The 15572-nt window shown below is 49.4% G+C and overlaps 1 protein-coding gene across 1 annotated transcript in view; it reads right to left on the bottom strand.

Moving 5' to 3' along the window:
* Positions 1 to 15061, bottom strand: part of LOC118086802 (neural-cadherin-like) — a 101918-nt gene extending 86857 nt beyond the window's left edge. Inside the window, exon 1 of the mRNA XM_088671082.1 lies at positions 14023 to 15061. Coding sequence (XP_088527208.1) covers positions 14023 to 15061 — 1039 coding nt within the window. The remainder of the gene's footprint in view (positions 1 to 14022) is intronic.
* Between the last annotated feature and the right edge of the window lie 511 nt (positions 15062 to 15572).

The following is a 15572-nucleotide window of genomic DNA, read 5'->3' as shown; positions in this document are numbered from 1 at the left end:
CCTTACTCCCAGGTAATGGTGTGTGGGGCTATAGTGTTTTATCTAGGCTCCTCCGGGTGACAAGATCGTTTTGCACCAGATCAGTGAGGACCACTTGCTTTTTAAAATTCTCCCATATATACAGAACTCCCTGTGTGCCTTTTGTAGACCTTCTATTTTCCACGGACAGTCCTGGATTTACAATTTCTGAATTGATCCCGGAATGTCCCGCTTTTCCTTAGGCAAAGGTAAAGGTGCCCCTGACCATCAGGTCCAGTCGTGTCCGACTCTGGGGTTGCGGCACTCATCTCGCTCTATAGGCCAAGGGAGCCGGCGTTTGTCCGCAGACAGCTTCCGGGTCATGTGGCCAGCATGACAAAGCTGCTTCTGGCGAACCAGAGGAGCACATGGAAACGCCGTTTACCTTCCCGCCAGAGCGGTCCCTATTTATCTACTTGCACTTTGATGTGCTTTCGAACTGCTAGGTGGGCAGATGTCCCTATTTTCATTAGAGATATGTTAAAGGGTATGGAGTTATCCGACACCTGAGCCATCTGAAGGCAGCCTAGTATAGGGAAGTTTTTTTTAATGTTTAGTGTTTTTATATGTGTTGGAAGCTGGGGCAACCCAGTCAAAAGGGTATAAATAGTAAAATTATTATTATGGAATAGGACATCCCTATTGTGTAGCAATGCCCTCCGATCAGTGTAATAATGACACGTGACACAGAATTTAAAGGTTAATTGGGTGGTTCAGGCCACAACTTTATTAATATGCATGTTGAGCGGAATTGGCTTAGGCGTTGGAACCTATCAGACTAAATCCGACTCCAACCCGTGTGTTGAAGTCCGTGAGAAGTTAACCACCAGTAAGGAACCCGGCGATGCCGATCAACCGGAACTCCTTCTGTGGCCACCGTACGGGGCGTGCCTTACGGCCCTGGCGACTCCAGGCTCTGGACCAAGCCTCGCCCCCGGAATCCTTTAACGGAATTACTTCTCCAAATCTGGGCAGGTGATGACGCAATCTGCCCCTCCTCCATCTTATTGTTATGCAAATTTCCAACGCCTAACCGCCTAACCTAAGTTGTGACGACATGCTACGAGGTAGGCGAAAAACCCATCATGGCTAGCCCAGTATGGGAAAAGTCCTACCCGGTCCACTGACTAACCAGGCAACCGACCAGGTCCGCAGCAGCGCCCCCTATTCTCTTTTTAAGGGGCGGGTGGGCGGGTGCTTCTGTTCGCTCCGGCGAACTGGGAGAAAGAGAACGGGCCCTGGCCGCGCAAGGGGTTTAAACGCTGCGGCCCCGCCCCCTCATCCCTATTGGACAAGGGGGCGGATGACGCAGGCGGGAACTACCATTGCGTAGGGGCTGACACTGCAGCCCCCACACAATGGGCTCGTCGGGCTGCCCACAACTCCACCTCCGGCAAAGGCACAGAAGTGGCTTTTTCATCAGATAAATGTTGGAGGGTATACTTTTGGACTGTTATCTGTAGGTTTCACCCTCTGTGTCAAATAACTGGGGTCAAATAAGTGTTGTTTACTTTATATAATACATGGAAGATGGATCTCCTTCGGGAGGTTCTGGACTCTCCTTCCTTGGAGATTTCCAAGCAGGGGTTGGATGGCCACCTGGCATAGATGCTTTAGCTGAGTTTCCTACATTGCAGTGGGTTGCACTAGAAAGATGACCCTTGGGGTCCCTTCCAGCTCTATGATTCTATGTTTTCCTGCTTGCTCCAACAGTATTTCATTATCTTCCTATCATTTTATGTAACTGTATTTTGTATAAATTATAAAAAAATTAAAAAACATGTTCTATTTACAAACAAAACTTTTAAATAGCTACCTTTCTACAGGTAGGACGGGGGGCACAGGAAGGAAACAAGGATGGGAAACACTGGACTAGATGGCCATGTGAGACCCCCCTCCACCTCTATCATTAAGATTTCTGGGGGTACCTGGATGTGTCTACAGGGAGGATGCAGGGAAGCACAATTGATATAAAAGGAGGGAAGAGGATACAGCAACCAGCAGCAGTAGAGAATCACAATGGCAAGGGTGGCCAGAGGTGGCAGTGGGAAAAGACAGAAGGAGAGCAGGCCAGCAAAACAGGATGTGGGATAACACCACATCCACACAATACATTTAAAACATGTGACTTCCCCCAAAGAAGTGTGGGAACCACAGTTTAAGGGTGCTCTGTGAGGGGTAAGCTATAGTTCCTGGGATTCGGGGGGGGGGGTTATGTGCTTTAAATAAATAGTGTGGGTGTGACCTTAAGGTACTTTGGGGAACCTTAAAAATTAAAGAATTCATTGTGGCACAAACATTTGTAGAGTCGACTTCATGCACCTGAAAGCTTGTGCACTATAAATCTGTTTAAGACTTGTTTTTGCTGCAAGTCGGCTAACATGGTTACTGCTTCCAAAGTTGTTCCAAAGCTTATTCCAAGGAGTGCCAAAGCCCAAACTGTTTGGCAAACTTCAAACTAATCTTCACGGGGAGGATGCAAATTTGAATGTTGCATGAGATACCCCTATTTGGAAAGCACTCAAATTTGTACCATCTGACACCCTGTGATGAAAAGCTGCAGCGCTAGCCAAATCCATTAGCACAACAAAAGTGTTACCCTCAAATAGGTTTCCCCCTCACAATTTCAACAGTTCCCAAAATATAAGACAGGGAATTAGTACAAGAATTGCCAAAAGCGAAATCATTAAAAAAATATTTGGCGGTGGTGCTAAGCATCCTCTTCCCCACATGCCAAAATTATTATTTTTTAAAAAAATAAATCTAATTTCTGTATCCCTTTCAAAGAAAATGGAGACAATTTTGTTTGGTAACACTGACTACATGATGCACAAATCCTTAGCACTTTAGAAAGACCCTGAAGAAGTCACAAATCATTGAGCAAACATTACAGGGCAGATTTGAGATCAAAGAAGGCTAATGGAAGAGGAGAGGGCAGGATAAGCTGCATTTTAACTATTTAGAAGTCATTTCAAGTGAAGCTAACATTGTATTACTGGTCTCACAACTTGCTTGCCCTCCCATTTGAAATGTTGCAAACCAGCTTTAGGAGCCAGGCAGACTATACCCATATGCTCTGCAATTTACATCTGTCACCAGATTAAACAGATTTGTGCTGAAATTTAGTTAGATCTGGAGGAAAAGCTGACGACTTCTGCAGAAATTAAATGTTTGTAAGAGGAAGAAAAAACAGCCAGCAGGTCTATAAAGCTTAGGTGCTCAAATGTAAACAGCTTCTCAAAGATGTTTATAATCTGACTGCCTGCAGTAAGAGATGTCCTATCTAAATCTCCTGTATGTGTAAAACTCTTTAAGGCAGCAAAGAGACAGCTTTGTTTTCTCAGCTTTCCACATACATATATTCACTTGCACTGAAAGTGAGCAACACACCAGAATGATAAACCACAAAAAGAAGAAATGTGTTTACAGATTTATTTATTTTTCTCCGAAGTGTTTTCTACCCTGCTCTGCAGCTGGAAAGAATACCAGGGAGGCTTAGGGGTCCTTAAAACAGGAGACGGTCCCTGCCTTGGAGCTTACAACCTAAGACGCAACATAAAAAGAAATGGGGAAGTTGGAGCAGCTGACAGAAGAGAAAACTAGAAGCAGGATCACAGCTAAGACTCGGCGGAAGGCTTGAGTACTGCCACTTGGGAAGGGAGATGGGTGTAATGGCTTAGCTGCAAAAATGCAGGACTGTAGCTCAAAGGTCAAGAGTGTGCCTTGCGTGCAGAAGTCCCAGGTTTAATTCCTGACATATCCAGTTGAATGGGCCACAGAGGAAAAGCTTCCCCCAAATTGGTGACCTTGAGATGCTCTGCACTGCATCTCCCATCAGCCCCAGCATCAGAAAGAACAGTGTTGCAACAACTGGGCAAATGTTTATCGAATAGGTTTTAATGCATAGTGTTGCTTTCTACACCTACAATGTTCCCTGTGGGCTACACAGGTGCACTGAAGAGACTGGAAACTGGAGACCCTAGAACCTGTTTCTCCACTTAGACCTACATTTGTGGAAGTGGTGGCAATACACCCAGAGCATGGTAGTGGACAACACCAGCACACCCTGCTGGACTCTGCTTCTTAAATCACCTGATCTGTGGATCCAGTGATGCTTCATCCTCTTCCTTCTCTCCTTCAACACTGCCTCTGTTTCTGGGTCAAGCTATGAACATTAAAGTCAGGACTTTAAAACATAAGAATGTAAGACAGCCTGCTGGATGAGGTCAAAGGGATCCACCTTGTCCAGCCTCCACTGTTCTCACAGTGGCCAGCCTGTGGGAAACCAGCAAGCAGGATCTGAGCACAAGAGCCTTCTTTCCCCTCCTGTGGCTTCCAGCAACTGGTATTCAGAAGCATTGCTGCCTCCAGCTGTTCAGAGCACAGCCATCATGGCCATTGACAGCCATCTCCTCCATTAATTTGCCCAAGCCACTTTGTCTAAGCCTTCTGGGTTATTGGCCGCCCTGTGGGAGCGAGTTCCACAGCTTAACTATGTACTGTGTGAAGAAGTAACACACAAAATAACTGAGGTTTGTTTTTGGCTGTGCTGTGATTTCCTACCATGGGAGATGGGACAGAAAATACTGCAGGGAGTTTCTGAATGAGAAGAAAACTACGAAGGCGGTGGTGGGAGCTTTAGTGAGCTACAGCTTTGGATTTCTGGGGGGGTGCCCCACCTTGCCCTGAACACAAGCCTCCCGTCAACAACCAACACGGCTAGCGTGGGGCTCTGGCCCCAGATTAAGCTCATAATCCTTTGCATTCATTAAAGTTAAAGACTTGATGTGATAAAATATTCAAATACCAGAGCTGGATTTCCTCCACAACATACACGGTGCTTAAGAGATACAAATATGTGCTTAAATAAAATATTGCAAGATTGGCGTTACCTATTCTGAAGAACATGCCAAACATCACCCCAAGCAAATCCCTTGGAAAGAAAAGGGGAAGGGGATGGAGCGGGGGAACGGGAGGGGATTACGAGGCTAATGCGGAGGGATGGAGGGAGGTCAGAGGAGCCTGAGATGACAGAGGATTAGAGGAGAAAGGATCTTCCCAGCATCCCATCCAGAGGTGGATGGAAATCAGGCTCCTTCTCAAAATGAAAATGTCAGGGCAAAGGCATCAATGCTCATTCCACAGCTAAAGCTCCTTCCACAGCCCTTCCATGGGCAAACTGATGAGTCATGCCAATCAAATACTGCCAGTAAGTAGCACAGATACATGCACTTTTACAGCTCCTCAAGGATCACCTCTCCCCATTTGAACCCTCCTGGACCCTGCAGTCATCATCCAGTCCTGTGCCCTGTTCTCACAGTGGCCGACCAGATGCCCCTGAAGACCACAAGCAAGCAGGACCTGAGCACAACTTTCCAGCTGTTAGCATGCAGGGGTCATATGCAGCAGCAAAACTTAACTTTAATAAAACCGCTTCTGTTGGTGGAATTGGAACCACAGGTACCACATAATACCTGTTCTGCATTTGCAAGAACTGAATCCTTTAGTGTGGCACTTTGGAACTCCCTGCCTATTGAGATCAAGCAATTGCCTTCGCTGTACTCTTTTCAGCGCCTGCTAAAAGCATTCTTGTTTAGATAAGCCTATCCAGATGCTTTAGAAAGTCGAGGTAGTATTTTTACTTTTTATGGCTGTGAATTTTTCTCGATTTTAGTGCTTTTATCTTTTTCTAAACCTCTTTGGGGTTTTGGGGTTTTTTTTAAACAATCAAGTGGTGTATACATTTTATGAAATAAATAAATAGTAAAATGAATCCTTGCTCGGAAGCACACCTTTAATTGAAAGGTATTCAAACTGAGCCTTGGTATATTAAAGGAAGCACATTCTTGATAAGAAAGAGCCTTATAGCCCTAGCTATAAGTAGCAAAATTTAGTTGCTAAATTGATGTAACCTAAGATTAACAGTACCATCATGCGAAAGGTTGGACTGGATGAATCCCAAGCCGGAATTAAGATTGCTGGAAGAAATATCAACAACCTTGATGGCAGAAAGTGAGGAGGAATTTAATGAGGGTGAAAGAGGAGAGCATAAAATATGGTCTGAAGCTCAACATCAAAAAAACTAAGATCATGGCCACTGGTCCCATCACCTCCTGGCAAATAGAAGGGGAAGAAATGGAGGCAGTGAGAGATTTTACTTTCTTGGGCTCCATGATCACAGCAGATGGTGACAGCAGTCACGAAATTAAAAGACGCCTGCTTCTTGGGAGAAAAGCAATGACAAACCTAGACAGCATCTTAAAAAGCAGAGACATCACCTTGCCGACAAAGGTCCATATAATTAAAGCTATGGTTTTCCCAGTAGTGATGTATGGAAGTGAGAGCTGGACCATAAAGAAGGTTGATCGCTGAAGAATTGATGCTTTTGAATTATGGTGCTGGAGGAGTCTCTTGAAGAGCAAACCTATCTACAGTCATACCTCGGTTTAAGTACGCTTCGGTTTGAGTACTTTCAGTTTAAGTACTCCGTGGACCCGTCTGGAATGGATTAATCCACTTTCCATTACTTTCAATGGGAAAGTTTGCTTCAGGTTAAGTACGCTTCAGGTTAAGTACAGACTTCCAGAACCAATTACACTCATACTTCGGGTTAAGTATGCTTCAGTTTAAGTACTCCGTGGACCCGTCTGGAACGGATTAATCCACTTTCCATTACTTTCAATGAGAAAGTTCGCTTCAGGTTAAGTACACTTCAGGTTAAGTACAGACTTTCGGAACCAATTGTGTACTTAAACCGAGGTACCACTGTATTCTGAAGGAAATCAGCCCTGAGTGCTCACTGGAAGGACAGATCCTGAAGCCGAGGCTCCAATACTTTGGCCACCTCATGAGAAGAGAAGACTCCCTGGAAAAGACCCTGATGCTGGGAAAGATTTGAGGGCACAAGGAGAAGGGGACAACAGAGGATGAGATGGTTGGACAGTGTTCTCGAAGCTACGAACATGAGTTTGACCAAACTGAGGGAGGGCAGTGGAAGACAGGAGTGCCTGGCGTGCTCTGGTCCATGGGGTCATGAAGAGTTGGACACGACTAAACAACAACAAAGATTTACCATTCTAAACATCAAAGACCATAGAGATAAAGGTTACAGGGGATAGTCTGGGAAGCTGGAAGTCCCCTGTTTTATCTGTCTTGGCCCATGCAAACCCCTTTCAGCAAGCTGAGTTGCATCCAAACTGCCAGTGGGAAGCCTGAGCGCAACGGCACTCTGCAGTTTCTTTCCCCACATTGCCTGGCATTCAGAGGTAGACTGTCCCTGGGCATGGAGGTTCTGCTGCTGTAAAGAGACCTCCCTAAGAAGTGGCCTGCTGGATCAGGCCAAGGGCTTTGCTATTCCTCCACTCTCGGTTTCCTGATAGACAGCCAGCTGCCCCAAAGGAGGGTCTGAGGGCTCAGCTGGCTATATGTAGCCCCACTCCTGAGCAAAGTTTGCAACAGAGGTAATTTAATCCCCCCCCCCCCGTTATCTTAAACCAGCCTAAATCCCGCTGGCTCCTTATACTTAGGATTGCTCTGTCTGTGGGTTGTACATCCAACCCCCTGAAGCAATTCCATCTGGCTCCTGGCAGTCCTTCTAAATTTTAATCAAAATGCAGTTCTCCAGGCAATTACACTCACAATAAAAAGAAAGTGGTTTTTGCAAAAGTTGTGTCCATGTATGTGTGTGTGTGCATGCAAGAGGGAGGGAGGGAGAGAGAGACTTTTACATCACGCTTGTAACATATACCTAATTTGCCCAGCCTTCTCTCCCCCTCCCCCCCCCAAAAAAAACCCACTTCTTTTTGATGTAGCAATTTATTTTGCTAGCAACAAAACAAGGGACTCATGGCCGCAGAGTAAACCAGTCAGTCTGAAAGCAGTTACTTCCAGGAACAAGCGTATTTCCCCCCTCCCTCTCCCCCCCCCCGGGTAATCTGCCATTCATTCTCTGCTGCGGCTCCTGCAGATGACACGGAACTGGCAGAAAACATTAAAGAAAACTGATTTGCTCTGGAGAGAAGCAAGACTGTGGATTAGAGGCACTTCAAGAAGCTTAAACCGCACTTTGAGTCAGACTGTAGGGAAATAAAGATGGCAGCGATAGAAGCCACCACTGGAAGAGAGAGAGAGAGAGAGAGAGAGAGAGATCTCTTCCTGACAACATTAAAGTCCTCATGCAGAATTATTTTGGGCACAGAGAACTGGAGACAAGGCATCGAGATACACCGCTCCAAGTTCTATTAAATAAAAATTAGAGCACATTCCAGGAAGGCACAATCCCCGCTGAATAGATTGTCTCATGCCAAGAACAGTCCCCAACACTTTGAAGACATCCATCTCAAAAAGATGGCTACACAACCAAAGAGGACTCGTTTCCCTTTGAAGTGTCTATATTTTATTCTTTACAGCAACAAGATGGGGAGAGGAGAGATATATGTAAGTAACAGTCCCCCAACAAAAGATACATGTCGCATTTTTGGGAAAGGGCCAACTCACTAGTGGGACAGTTGCTAGGAAAACAGGAAGCTGCCTTAGTCAGACCACTGGTCCATCTAACTTAATATTGCCTGGACTGGCTGGCAGCAGCTCTCCAGGGTTCTAGGCAGGATGTCTCTCCCAGCTTTACCTGGAGATGCTAGGAACATATGAAGGGTCCTTATACTCAGTCAGGCTTCTAGTCCATCTGGCTCAAGGTAGTCTGCGCACCTCTCCAGGATATCAGACAAGGTGCATCTCTCCCAGTCCTACGTGCAGATTCCATAAGGGGACTGAACCTGGAACCTTCTGCATGCAAAGCAGATGGTCTACCACTGAGCTACAACTCTTCCTTTGAGCCAATCAGGTGCAGCAGAATAAGAAGAGCTGGGAAAACGAAAACTGGAGGCCTTGTCAAAGCATGGCATCCAACACCAAAGCAACTCCAGATAGATATAGATATAGATATAGATATAGATATAGATATAGATATAGATATAGATACACACACACACACACACACACACACACACACACACACACAGAGTGATGCCTCGCAAGACGAAATTAATTCATTCCGCAAGTCATTTTCATCTTGCGGTTTTCCAATTTAAACAAAGCAAAGCAAAAAAAAAAAAACGTCTTGCAAAGCACGGCCATAGAAAAAATTGTCTTGCAAGTCAACAAAAAGATTGCAAAACGCTTTCATCTTGCGAATTTTTCGTTGCGCGAGGCATTCGTCTTGCGAGGTACCACTGTAAATGTAAAAAGGGCATGTGGGTGGGTCTCCACTTTTCTCTGAAACCGCTTGACCGATTGCGTTCAAATTCGGATACAACGTCCCATGCGAATGTCCAAAGGATCTAAGAAAGTTTGCAAATACAAATGTCACACCTGGGCCACGTAAGACCCCCCAAAAACCTGTTCCAGAACACACCACTCAGCCAAAAGTGCATGCTCGGAAAAGAACCAGGTTGCAAACCAGTGCCCTCTAGCGGTGGCTACACTGGTACTGCACCTATAAAACCTTTCCTCTCAACAGCACCTTGGCCCCCATTTACTACCCCGAAAATAAGACATAGTGATAGGCGCAGCAGAACTGCCGGCCGCGGCAGGAATAGGAGGAGGAAAAAAAATAAGACATCCCCTGAAAATAAGCCATAGTGTGTGTGTGTTTTTTTAGAAAAAATAAATATAAGACGGTGTCTTATTTTCGGAGAAATACGGTACATACTAGGCCAAAGCATTTACAGACTAGGCTGAATGGAGGTACTGACTCGCCTGGGTGGGGGATGGGGGGAGGAGGAGATGGGATAGGTCAGGACATGGTGGGACCAGTCACAGGGATGAGCTGGGGGTGGGGGGAGGAGGGGGCGGGATACGTCATGGATCGGCACAGGGTGGGGGGAGTCACAGGGATGCGCCTGCGTAAACAGAACATGCGTAAAACAGGGGGGCTCTGAAGGTGAGGGGAGTCTGAAGGGGGACTCTGAGTCTCCATTTAACAGACTCAGCCACAGCAACGCGTGGCAGGGCCAGCTAGTATGGAATAAAGTTTTAAAAAATAGAATAAATGTGCAATAAAAATATGATTGCATGGCTCTATAAATTTTGGCACATTGTAGAAAGAGAAGCCTGGGTCAAAAAGAAAAAAATCAGGCGGGGGTGGACTGCTTTTTCTGTGGTTTTACTTTTATTATTTGTCCATCAGAAACACTTAAAACGTTAAGAACTTAGTGGGGGGAATCTTAAGAGATCATTTCTCCTTTGGCATAAGTAAAATGTGTGTGTGTGTGTGTGTGTGTGTGTGTGTGTGTGTGTGTGTGTGTGTGGTTTTCCTCACTCAAAACATGAAGTATGAAGCATTGAGCCTACTTCTGAGTAAACATGCACAGGATTTCTCTGTACATTTCATAGACAAGCCAAATTGTACAACTGTTTGTGTTATCTAAGTTACAAATGATGCATTTTATGTTGGCAAAGCAGGAAAGGAGGATTAGGTTTGTTAAGGAAGTAAAGGGTAAAGGGGACCCCTGACCATTAGGTCCAGTCGCAGATGACTCTGGGGTTGCGGCATTCATCTCGCTTTATTGGCTGAGGGAGCCGGCGTACAGCTTCCAGGTCATGTGGCCAGCATAACTAAGCCGCTTCTGGCGAACCAGAGCAGCACACAGAAACGCTGTTTACCTTCCCACTGTAGCAGTACCTATTTATCTACTTGCACTTTGACATGCGTTCGAACTGCTAGGTGGGTAGGAGCAGGGACCGAGCAACGGGAGCTCACTCTGTCGCAGGGATTCGAACCACTGACCTTCTGATCGGCAAGCCCTAGGCTCAGCGGTTTAGACTACAGCGCCACCCGTGTCCCTGTTAAGGAAGTAGTGCATATATATTCCAACTTCCCACAACATTTTCGTTTTTTGTCCTCTGGGAGAATAGCAGGAAACAAGACTTTTACCCCTTAAAATGTCAAAAAAAAATATCTGGAAGTATTACATTTCTATGCACATGAACACAGCAATTCTAAATTCCATCAGCTGCCACTTCCACATGGCTACATCTGATGGGAAGGCTGGACAGCAGAGCCCATTCCATTGGGCCGATTGCCAAACTGCCTCTAGGGCTGCCTTCCAGAAGCTCGTTCATTCCAAGTGCCTTCCCCAATCTACACACACTGCACCTCCAACAGTGCTCTCACTGCCAGGCGACCATGACATTATTAGAGAACCATTGCATTTAAACAACTCACCAGATCATCACAGGAAACTAGCAATTCTGTGCAGGAAGCAGAGTCTGTAAGGAATAAGGCTACCCCTTGCTTCAGGTTCATGACAACTGTTTTCCTCCAGAACTGCACTACATGTCCATGCTTAGGGTGCAATTCCACCCAATGGCTATGTCATAAGAAAAAGCAGGATGTGCTGAATGGGCACATCCATGCTCTGACACACAAACACAAATAATGCAGAAGAAACAGCTTTAAAGAAGCCACCTCGTTTCCTCGGGGCCATTACATCAGGGTTGGAGAGCCATATTCACCTGCAAAGGGCTGTACAGTGGTACCTCTAGTTACGAACTTAATTTGTTCTGGAGGTCTGTTCTTAACCTGAAACTGTTCTTAACTAGAGGCGTGCTTCTGCTAATGGGGCCTCTTGCTGCCACTGCGCCGCCAGCACACGATTTCCGTTCTCATCCTCGGGCAAAGTTCTCAACTCAAGGTAACTCTTCCAGGTTAGCAGAGTTTGTAACCTGAAGCGTTTGTAACTTGGAGCGTTTGTAACTTGAGGTACCACTGTATTCTAGTGGGCGTGGCCAGAGACAAAAGTAGGCAGAGCTGAGGACATGGACCTTGCATACAGGCAACATTTCAGCAACGCAGAAGCCAGAGAGCAAGCAAGAGGCATTATATCACAGTTTGAGAACAAATTCCAGGCAATATATGAACATGGAAAGGTTGTGTGGTGGGATTTCCTCCCACCCACCCGCATGATATTCATAACCAGAGCAGTATGTCACATGTAAGCCAGTCCCAAAAAAAAATCCCCACTGAATGCACTCTTGGATGCAAAAGGGGCAAGTTTTTCGGGGCACTCCAGATTTAATAGTCACACCCCATTTGGCAACCAGTGTGGCTTGGAGGGTTAGCGCTTTGAAGACTGGGGTTCCAATGTCACCACAGCCACAAAGCTCACTGCATGCCCTTAAGCCAGTCACTATCTCCCAACCTAACCTACGTTACAGGATTGTTGTAAGGATATAATTGGGGTGGCGGGGTGGGGAGAGAGCATTGAATCTGCTACTTGTCCCTTGGAAGAAACGTGGGATGTGAGAATAATAAGTACATTTGCAGTGAAACTTGGGACACTGTCGTTCTGCAGTAAGATGCAATTCTCTAGAACTAAAGTCGCAGGATTATTTTCGGGGGGAGGGGGCTGGAGAGGAGGCAGAGCTAAAGCAGTTAAAATTACCCAAACTCATAGTACAGAACTGCTTTCCTTAGTGCAGGGGGGTGGGAATCTTGTGGCCCTCCAGATGTTGTTGGAGTCCAACTCCCACCAGCCCCAGTCAGTAGTAAGGAACGAGGGGAGTTGTATTTCAGCAATACCTGGAGGGTCATAGGCTCCCCAGCTCCATCTTAGTAGTTCAGAACTACGAGTCTCTGCTTCCTTGCTGGCGGCTCAAACGAATTCATGCTATTTGGTGAGACAAACATTTTCCAAAAGCAGGAAATTTGTGGGCCGGCCCTACTGTTAGGCAGGACATCAGATGCTGGGAAGGGGTGGGCAGTATTCCCCTAAACTAGCCTGCTGGCCACAGGTGTTCCCTTAAGCAATTCCTCCTCAACCAGCCTGCTGTTATTAGATGCTGTGGAGGTTCTGTTGCCAGGGCCACCTCTACCTTAGGCAGCAAACTGTCTTGGAACAATCCTGGGAAGTTTAATAACTGCTGGTTGCTTTGGTAGTTCCAGAGAGGCATGATGCTAGATTTTCTTTTGTGAAAGATGTGACAGGCCTTGTTGGCCTTTCAAAACAGGTTCAAAGAAGCCCCACCTATTCTAACTGGACTCAAGGAGTTCAGGTTACTGCCTTAAAGCAGACTGGCTTTTTGCTGACAGGCAGAGAATTGCCATTAACCTGTGCAAAGGTGTTCCCATGATGGCTAGAGACATATTAGGAATTAGGAACATCTTAAGGGGTGAAGCTGGTTTGAGAAACGGCAGCATCACGCCATAGGACAAAATACAGGATAGATCTCCATTTTGGATAATGTTGTATGAACGTGGATTAAAAACCCAACTCTGGGAAAGCAGCAAATGCACAGACAAGGGGAGGTGTGAAGACAGTCTAAGTGTGTCATATGCATAATCCTAAATGCAAATGGACAGAGCTTCCTGGCCCACATCACTGAGCCAGTGTGGCATAGGTGAGACAGTGTGCAGTAGTGGTTAAGGTCAGGGATGGGGAACCTGTGGGGGCCCTCCAGATGTTGCCCCCATCCTTCCTGGCCATCCCACCATTGGCCCCACTGGTGGGAGTTCTGGTTATATACCACCTGAAGGGTCACAGGTTCCCCACCCCAGTCTAGGACCTGGAAGGCTCAGGGTTCAAACGCCATCACCTCAGGCCAGCCGCTGTCTCTCAACCTGATCCCACCTGTTGGGAGGACTAATTGGGGAGAACCATGCAGGCCACCTTAAAGGATAAACTGTGACCACCACATTATTAGGCCACAACAGCAGAGGAAGGGAAGGGCTGCTTCCCTCTCAGCCCCACACACCCTGCCACTCTACCTCTGCCCTGCCCTCAGCTCGGTGGTCGGTGAGATTTTGCACGGGCCATGAACTGCCCTCCTTTGATATGGAAGCCAAAGTGGGCTGAAGAGCTGGGCTCCAACGCAGCAAGCACATGAAGGCGGGAAGCTGCATCCCCTGGCGTGACTGCTGGGGGGTGGGGTTCTCGCTCTTTTTGCTCCGCTCCCCCTTCCCTTCGGAATTAGGCCCTTGTCCGCCCCGCCGTCGCCAGCGCCTACCTGTCCTGTCCTGGACGCGGCAGACGACCTCCCAGCGGGCGGCGGCCTCGCGGTCCAGGCCGCGGGCCAAGGTGAGTTCTCCGGTGTCGGCGTCCAGACGGACGGGGGCCTCCCCGGCGGGGGGAGACACGAGCTGGAAGCGGGGCGCGGCGAAGCGGGCGGCGGGACGGAGGCTGGCCAGGAGGGTGCCGGGCCGGGCATCCTCGGGCAGCGCCAACGCCAGCGGGGGATCCGGCAGGGGCAGGGCGCGTCGTCGCCGGAGCGGGGTGTCGTCTGGGGGCGGCAGCTGGACGGGCTCGGGCAGGACCTCGAGGTCGAGCGGGGCGCTGAGGAGGGCGGGCCGGCCACGGTCGCGGGCGAAGAGGCGGAGCCGGAGCGGGGCGCGCAGGTGGAGCAGGGAGCGGACCAGGACGACGCGCCCGCTGCGCGGCACCACGAAGAAGTGGGCGCTGGGCGGGCGGGCGAAGTAGCGCACCTCGGCGTTGGCGCCCGCGTCAGCGTCCTGGGCCCGCGCCTGCCACACCGGCGCCCGCAACGCCAGAGTCTCGGCTACGCGGAGCCGCCGCACCAACGACGCCGGCCCGAGGTTGGCGAAGCGGGGCGCGTTGTCGTTGGCGTCCAGCACGGCGATGCTGAGCGCGGCCAGCTCGGCAGGGGCGGCGCGGCGGTGGCAGCGCAGGGCCAGGCGCAGGGAGTAGTGCGGGCGGGCCTCGCGGTCCAGGGGCCGCCGGGTGCGCAGCCACACCTGTCCCGAGCGCGCCTGCAGCGCCGCCTGGAAGTGCCCGTGCGCCTCGCCCAGCAGCTCCAGCTGCCAGCGCCGCCCGCGCACCTTGGCGCACCATGGCTCCGGCCGCGCCAGCCGCGTCAGGGGGATACTCAGGCCGCCCACCCGCGTCCCCGCCGGCCAGTTCTCCGGCACGTGGCCGTGGAAGGACGGGCGGCGGCGCCTCGAAGACGACCCCGCTGCCTCCGCGATGCTGCCGGCCAGAGCCCAGCCCAGCAGTAGGAGCAGCAACGGCAGCCGCGGCAGCGAGGCCATGGCGAGGGAGAAGGACCCGCCTGTCTGCCGCCTAGCCCCCCGACGAACGGACGGCCGCCTCCAGCGCCGGCTCTACTGCGACTGCCGCGGCATGCTCCTTGGCGGCGGGCAAGCACGGGGGGGAAGGCGGGGCCAGCGCGCACGGACGGAGAGCCGGTTGGCTGGCGAGAGGGAAGAGCCTCCCGGGCTGGCCAATCTGCGCTCGAGAGAGAGGGCGGCAGGCGCCCAAGCTCCCGCGCTGCTCTCCGCACAGCGCCGCCCGCTCGCTCGCTTCGGGGTATCCCCGGCCGCTTGGGCGGGAGGGAGGTGGAGGGTGCCCTCTAGGCTCCGCCGGTGGAGGAAAAGCCTGAACGTCGCTTCGCTGGCTCCGACGGCTGGGACCAGGAAGGCACGGGTGAGGGGCGCGCCGTCCTGAGCTGGCTGCGCAATCCCAGGGACTTTGCCCCCAACGCAATTCTTTTCTTCCCCGGGAGAAGCGCTGCAAGCTGCTCAACGTTCAGCAAAAGTGGCG

The sequence above is a fragment of the Zootoca vivipara genome, chromosome 6 (genome assembly GCF_965207765.1).
Source record: "Zootoca vivipara chromosome 6, rZooViv2.hap1.1, whole genome shotgun sequence".
In the NCBI taxonomy this organism is placed as follows: domain Eukaryota; kingdom Metazoa; phylum Chordata; class Lepidosauria; order Squamata; family Lacertidae; genus Zootoca; species Zootoca vivipara.
Note: the sequence above shows the minus strand (reverse complement) of the source record. Positions and strands in the feature narration are given on the sequence as shown.